The 7,365-nt window shown below is 56.2% G+C and overlaps 1 protein-coding gene across 1 annotated transcript in view; it reads right to left on the bottom strand.

Annotated features, from left to right (window-relative positions):
• PALD1 (phosphatase domain containing, paladin 1) overlaps window positions 1-7,365 on the bottom strand; it is a 35,723-nt gene that overhangs the window by 22,770 nt on the left and 5,588 nt on the right. Inside the window, exons 11-17 of the mRNA XM_009890936.1 lie at window positions 7,277-7,357; window positions 6,523-6,639; window positions 6,248-6,427; window positions 5,202-5,399; window positions 4,714-4,854; window positions 4,196-4,267; window positions 3,888-4,028 (exon numbers count right to left, since the gene is read on the bottom strand). Coding sequence (XP_009889238.1) covers window positions 3,888-4,028; window positions 4,196-4,267; window positions 4,714-4,854; window positions 5,202-5,399; window positions 6,248-6,427; window positions 6,523-6,639; window positions 7,277-7,357 — 930 coding nt within the window. The remainder of the gene's footprint in view (window positions 1-3,887; window positions 4,029-4,195; window positions 4,268-4,713; window positions 4,855-5,201; window positions 5,400-6,247; window positions 6,428-6,522; window positions 6,640-7,276; window positions 7,358-7,365) is intronic.

Below are 7,365 nucleotides of genomic sequence, written 5' to 3'. Positions count from 1 at the left end.
GTCCTGCTCTCCATCCCACGTGAGAAGTTTGGTGGGGAAGGACCCATGAGGACCTTTTGTGCTAGGGAAAAGCCATATATACCTCTACATACCAGCCCTCCCACCCCGTTATCCCCCGTGAGAAGCCCAGCCCAGCCTGCAGCCCCCGCCTGGCCTCCAGCCGAGGAGGGAGGACCACTTTGGGGACAAAAATAAGCGCATCCTTCCAGCCTGCTCCCGCTGCGGCCTGGCAGTCCAGGCTCTCATTACCTTGTGGTTTCCAGCGTATAAAAAACTTCCCCTTCACCGTACAGACCTCCAAAATAGACGAAGGGATGGCTAAACGTGTGGGGCATGCGCCCAGGAGCCAGGAATAAGATGCCCAAGTGCAAACCGTACCCGAAACCGCGAGCTCCCGGGCTGCAAAGCATTTCCCCCAGGGAAAAAAATACACGGCCCTTTCCAGCATCGCCCCATCGGATTCAACCTCCGCCGCGCCAGAGGAGGAGAGGCCACCGCAGCCACCCAGCACCCCGCTCCCAAGCTGGGGGTCATCGCACCCCCTATTATTGTATTATTATATATATTATTATTATAAGTGTGAAGAAAAGATGAGCCCTGCAGTGATGCCCCTTCCAGGGATCAATAAATAATAAATAAGGAATAAACAGCCAGCATAAAAGCCCTAATCCCGCTGCGTACCCCCCAGAGCATCCCCAAAGAGCAGCGATTCCTCGCTCAGGTGTCTTATTTTTTATTATATTATCCCATTATTTATCATGTTATTATATTTGCCTGCTTATTTCTTATTGCATTATCCCATTATTTATCATGTTATTATATTCACCTGTTTATTTTTTATTGCATTATCCCATTATTTACCATGTTATTATATTCAACTATTTATTTCTTATTGCCATACCCCATTATTTATCACATTATTATATTCACCTGTTTATTTTTTATTGCATTATCCCATTATTTACCATGTTATTATATTCAACTATTTATTTTTTATTATATTATTCCATTATTTATCATCTTATTAGCCTATTATTTATCTTTCACTCTATTCTTTTCTTATATAACCCTATTTTTTCCTCCCAGTTAGGGGTGGGAAGGGATAGGAACAGAGCATCTTTTCCTTCCCTCTCTTCACCCAAACCCCACGTTTCTCTAAACATTAACTGCAGCTTAATTAAAAGTCTGTTAGGGCAACGCCTAAGACTATACAAATTCCCATCACTCTCTTCTTCCAGCTGCCCATCATTGGGGAAAAAAAAATAATTAAAAAAAAAAATTAAATAAAAATTAAAGCATGTGCACAGGTTTTCCCCCGGCCCAGCCAAATCCGAGGGGATGGAGGAAGCTGCCGAGAGGGAAACGCAAATCGCAGGCGGTGACAAGGAGCGGATGACTCCCTCCTTATCTCCCTTTCCCACCGGGCTGATGGGGCGATTTGGATACGGCCAGTCCGGAAACAGGATACGGCCCAGGAACACCCACGTGCTGGTCCTGACCGCCAAGCGCCGGGAAGAAGGGGCAAGGAGGTCGCGGGAATTGTCTCCCGGGGAAAAAAAAAAAGAAAAAAAAAAAAAAGAAAATCCAACAAACTACCACATCAGGAGCAGCCGGGAGATGCTGTTCCGCCGGGGTCTTCCTCCTGAGACCCCCCCCTCCTACAAGGCTGAGCCTATAGACACAGTTGAGCAGGAGCCAGCAGGGGGATCATTTGGGGTCACCGGAGAGCATAATTAAATCCATAAGTAGGCAGCTGCTCGTTTAGCACGGGGTTTTGGGGTTTTTCCCCCCACTCTGCAGCAGCACGGCACACAATAAAGTAGGTGAGACTTCCCACCGGCCACCTCCCCGTAATGCATAAAGCAGGGTGGGAAAATAAGATAAAATTACTTATCCCCAATAATTTCACAGTAGCTATTGCTGCAAATATTCAGTCCCCAGCAGCTCATCCCACGGAGCTCAGGTTTTCTCTCCCAGCCCCCTTTTCCCCCCCCAAAAAAAAACCCTCACAGAGGACCCCATGAACCAAGAGGGAAAAGCCCAGGGAGCCGCGGATGCTACTGGGTGATCAAACGCTTTGGGTTTTCTTGCCCTGGTCAATCGTTCGCAGCCATTAATTGAAAACAGGGGTCAACCGCAGCTGCGGGCAAGACCATCACTGGTGGGGATGTGAGTCGATACGGCCCAGGCAGGGACGATGCTGAGCCCCAAGCTCAACCCTTCCGAGACCACATGAAATAGTTGCACGGCTTAAAAAAAATAAATAAATAAATAAAAAAACCCCAAAACAAATGCAAATCTTAAAAAAAAATAAAATTATCCTTTCTCCCCATCATCAGCTGCACAGAAGCTCCCACGTAAAAGCAGGCTGCAGCCCATGGGCTTGGCGGTTGTGGGATGCCCCCTGCGTGGGGACGGATGGGTCCCCTTCCCGAGGATGGAACCCATCCTGAGGATGGGTCCTCTCCCGAAGACAAAGCTGGAGGAGCCTTCGGGGCTGGGAGCGGAGCGGGACGGACCGGCCCTGCCCTCTGCTGGCTGCGTGGTGCTGGATGGCCGGGATGCTGGCCGGGATGAGGGATGGCGGGATGCTGGGTGGGATGCAGGACAGTGCAGGATGGGCAGGATGACGGCTGGGAAGGGGGATGGCACCAGATGGGCAGGATGCTGGGTGGGATGTGGGATGCTGGGTGGGATGTGGGATGGCACCGGAGAGGTGGGATGGCACCATATGGGCAGGATGCTGGGTGGGATGCAGCATGGCATCAGAAAAACGAGATGTGGGATGGTACCAGACAGGCAGGATGCTGGGTGGGATGTGGCGTGCTGGGTGGGATGCGGGATGGCACCAGATGGGCAGGATGTTGGCTGGGATGAGGGATGCTCAGTGGGATGCAGGATGCTTGGTGGGATGCAGGATGGTACCAGACAGGTGGGATGCTGGGTGGGATGTGGGATGGCACCAGACAGGCAGGAGACAGGCAGGATGCTGGGTGGGATGCGGGATGGTGCCAGATGGGCAGGATGCTGGGCGGGATGCGGAATGCTCGGTGGGATGCAGGATGCTCGGTGGGATGCAAGATGGTACCAGAGAGGTAGGATGTGGGATGGTACCAGACAGGCCGGATGCTGGGTGGGATGCGGGATGGTGCCAGATGGGCAGGATGCTGGGTGGGATGCGGAATGCTCGGTGGGATGCAGGATGCTCGGTGGGATGCAAGATGGTACCAGAGAGGTAGGATGTGGGATGGTACCAGACAGGCAGGATGCTGGGTGGGATGTGGCATGGTGGGTGGGATGTGAGATGCTCGGTGGGATGCGGGATGCTCGGTGGATGCGGGAGGGATGTGGGATGGTACCAGACAGGCAGGATACTGGGTGGGATGCAGGATGCTGGGTGGCATGCAGGATGGCACCGGACAGGTGGGATGTGGGATGGCACCAGATGGGTAGGATGCTGGATGGGATGCGGGATGCTGGCTGGGATGCAGGATGGCACCAGTTGGGGAGGATGCTGGGTGGGATGAGGGAAGGCGCCAGATGGGCAGGATGCTGGGTGGGATGTGGGACTGCACCAGATAGATGGGATGCTGGACGGGATGTGGGATGGCACCAGATGGGGAGGATGCTGGCTGGGATTCTGGGTAGGATGCAGGACAGCACCGGACAGGTGGGATGTAGGACAGGATGCAGGATGGCACAGGATGCAAGACAGCGCTGGGTGACCATGACCATAAGAGACTTGGCACCCTCTGGTGACATGCCAGAAAGCTTCAGCCCAAGAAACCATCAGCTCGGAGCTGTTCCCAGAGCCCGGCTGCACCCTCTGGGATGGGGTGCAACAGTCCTGGGCAGCCCCATGCTGATGGGGAAGAGGGCACACTCACCTGCCGGTAGGTACAGATGATGATTTCTCGGAGGTGGTAGTGCATGGGTGTCATGGTCTCACTGACAGTGTCCAGGGCCATGTCCACCTCCTTCTTCATCCGGTGACCATCAGGCAGGAGCTGGACCACTTTCATCACCACCTAGAGCATGGGTAGAAACAACAGGGGTTTCACCGGGTGCTTCCTCACCTCTACCTGACTGCTCCATCCCTGCCCGGGAGAGGACCCAGCCCCTCCAAACAAGCTGCTGCGGCTAAGGAGTGGGCTCAGTGGGGGATCCCGAAACAGAGTTAGGCGCAAGGACTCACCTCAAACTCCCCTTTGGTGTACTTGGCGTCAGGCACGCTCACAATTTCCTCCTCGCTCATCTCAGGCATGCCCTGGGGCAGAGAGGACCATGCGTTAGGAGCTGCACGGCCCCATCCCCGCTGCCCAACAGCTGAGCAGAAACACAGACCCCAAACTCAACCCGTCGGGACCCGAGACATCCCCCACTCTCCCCTCTGCACAGGCAGAGAAGCCCCAAATTTTATGCTCATCTGCTCTGCAAGGGGGTCCGTGTCTCTCCTGCACTTAACCCTTCATCCTTTGGGAATGGGGCAAAGGCTCACTGGCGATGCTCCATACTTCTGGAGCTCGTTAGGTGCTAGACACAGCAAGAGGCTAACGAATGGGTGCCTTGCCCACCCTGCAGCCCACCTTGGCCCTCCCCACGCTCCTTTTAGCTCTCCCATTGCGCAACGGCTGCTGCGGGCTGTGCTGAGCTTCCCCGACAGCCCCCGCTCCGGCCCCAGCCCCAGGGAGAGCTGCAGACCCCGGTACCCACGTTGAAGTGCCAGAGGGTGAGGACGGCGATGACCATGGCTGTGGTGGTCCTGCCCCGGCCGCTGGAGCAGTTGAACACGAAGGCTGCCCGCGAGTCCTCAGCCAGGGCGCTCTTCATCGCCTCCAGCAGCCGGTCAAAGTCCTGCCGGCAGCAAAGCCGAGGGGTTTTTATGGGTGCAGCCCACCTCCCTTCCCCACCACGGGATTCCCTCTTGTCCTGCAGCCTCCAGGCTAAAATCCCTGGCTCCTCGCTGCACACACCGGATCCAGCCCAGCATCCTCCATCCTCAGCCGGCTGAAGACACCCAGGCTCTCCACACAGCATCTCCCGGGGGACCCTCACTGCCCCATCAAGCACCCCACACTCAACCTGGGCACACCACCATCGTCCTGGGGCTGGGTGGCACCGAGCACCCAAGTGACATTCACCCCACGGCAGCTGGCGTGGCTCGGGAAGGACGTGGCTGCGCCATCCAACCCCCAGGGTACCTTCTCCTTGGGAGCGCAGAAGTCTGGGATGGGGATGCGGCAGTAGCTCAGCCCTTGGCAGGCGTTCTTCTGCTGGCTGAATATCTCCTGTGTGGTCAGGCAGCTCTTGAACATCTTCATCTGCTTCTCCGCCTCCAGGTACACCTCCAGCCACTTCTGGCACTTCAGCAGGTCACCCTTCAGGGTTGTCTCTAGTTTCTGCAGAGGACAGAGAAACCCTCACCATAAGACCTACTCCTCTTAATTTTTGTCAGGATTTGAATTATCTATTTATTTTTTAGATGCAGGCTGACACCCCTCTCAAACACCCCGCAGCCAACGCAAAACCCCACACCAGGTCCTGGCCCACCGCTTCAGCCCAGGACCACGGTCTCCACCGTGCTTGATGGGAGCCTCAGGCAGGAGCATCACCTCCCACCACCCGGGGCAGCTCCTCCACGTGGCCATGCTGCTGCCGGCAGCCAAGCTCCTCCGCTGCCTGTCTTCTCTGGAAACCCAGCTTGGAACATCTGCTCTCCTTTCCCCGGGTGCCTTTTACCCTGGCTTTCAAGCTGCGCTATAAATTCTTCGGGGGAGGATCTCCGCTTTGCTCTGCCTTCGCAAACCCTTACACAGCGACAGCAAAGTCAGGAGGACTCCTTTATTTTCGCAGTACGATAAAGAGCAGGTGGACCTGCTCTTTATGATCTTAAAGGTGGTCTTAAAAGGGCAGGTGGACCTGCTGTTTAGGATCTTAAAGGTCTTTTCCAACCATAATGACTGATTCTATGATGGGTTGGTTTTGCATCAGCCGGGCTGTCCCCAGCCTCCAGCAGACACGGAGGGCGCAAACCAAGCACCGCACCCGATACAACTGCTGCCTCTCATTGCCAAAAGAAAAATAAAATAAAATCCAAACCCAAAACAAGCAGCTCCAGGGCGGTGAGGGACTATCAAAGCCTGTGGACATCACCCCACGAGGGCTCCTGGGAGGGGGAGATCAGCCTTTCCCAGATGGGAAGGAACCCTTGCTGCTCCCGGCATCTCCTCAGTGGGCAGGAGCTCACCTCCAGCTGCTGGGGGGAGGCAGTGGGCACAGGGATCAGCTCCTCCAAATGCCCCGGCTCCCGCAACGTATAAATCTGCTCGTTCCCCTCCAGGACCACTTCTTCCCGGAGGCTGATCCAGACGATGCGGGCGTGCTTCCTCTTGGCGTCTGTCAGGTACCGCAGGACGCTCCCCAGGGTCTAGGGGAAGGGGTGGGCAAGGGTGATGGGAGGGCTAGGAGCCCGTTGTGGGTCACCTTGCTTGGTGGCCCTCACCTTGGTGGCCTTCCCCTCACCTTGGAGCTGGGCTGCGCCGTCCCGTAGACGGGCATCTTGGGCACCCGTCGGAAGTTGGCCACGCTCATCTCCTTGGCGGTGCTCAGCACGTCCGGGCAGAAGCGCTCATCCGCCACCTGCAGCGATGCAAAGCCTGGGCAAGGGGTGTCCCCCTCCCACCCACGGGCTTTCCAGCGCATCACAACCTCTCACCCGTGGTCCTCACTCAGGAGAAGTCCCCAAACCCTTCCAACCCCAGGAGGACAGGGCTGAAAGCCATACGGCTGCATTTCAAAGGTGGGAGATGGCTCTTCTTGAGGCAACACCATGCAGCAGCAAGCCACCAACAGCTCTGGCCTCCTTCTCCCCTGCCACAGCCACCCAGGAGCACCAAGAAAGGTGACGCTGCAGCTAGGCTTGCAGCCCAGGCTCATATTATGGGGTGCCCCAGCATGCCGGTACCCGGGGTCTGCAGGGTTGGACACATCCGTATGCACAAAGGGTCTCAGGCCATATGCCCATCCTTGCGGAGAATGCAGGCAGGACATGGATCTAAGAGCCCAAGACAGACCTGGAGACCCCAACATGGACCTGGAGACCCCAACATGGACCTGGAGACCCCAAGACTCAGTACCTGCCCTCCAACAGGGAAACCCCTTGCTTCTCCCACCCCACCAAACCTCTTTTGAGGGCAAGCACCCCAGGAAGGTGCTGTTCCCAGGGGACAATGAGGAGCCACCAACCCCTATCCCTCCACCCAGGATGGGTACTCACCAGCACTCGCGTCCCCTTGGTGATGAGGTCCCCGCTGACGGTGAGCTCCGACGAGTTCATCTCCGCCTGCAGCCGGTAGAGCTCGGGGT

Source organism: Charadrius vociferus, unplaced genomic scaffold (assembly GCF_000708025.1).
Source record: "Charadrius vociferus isolate BGI_N301 unplaced genomic scaffold, ASM70802v2 scaffold1528, whole genome shotgun sequence".
Classification (NCBI taxonomy): Eukaryota; Metazoa; Chordata; class Aves; order Charadriiformes; family Charadriidae; genus Charadrius; species Charadrius vociferus.
This window is presented reverse-complemented; position numbering and strand designations above follow the sequence as displayed.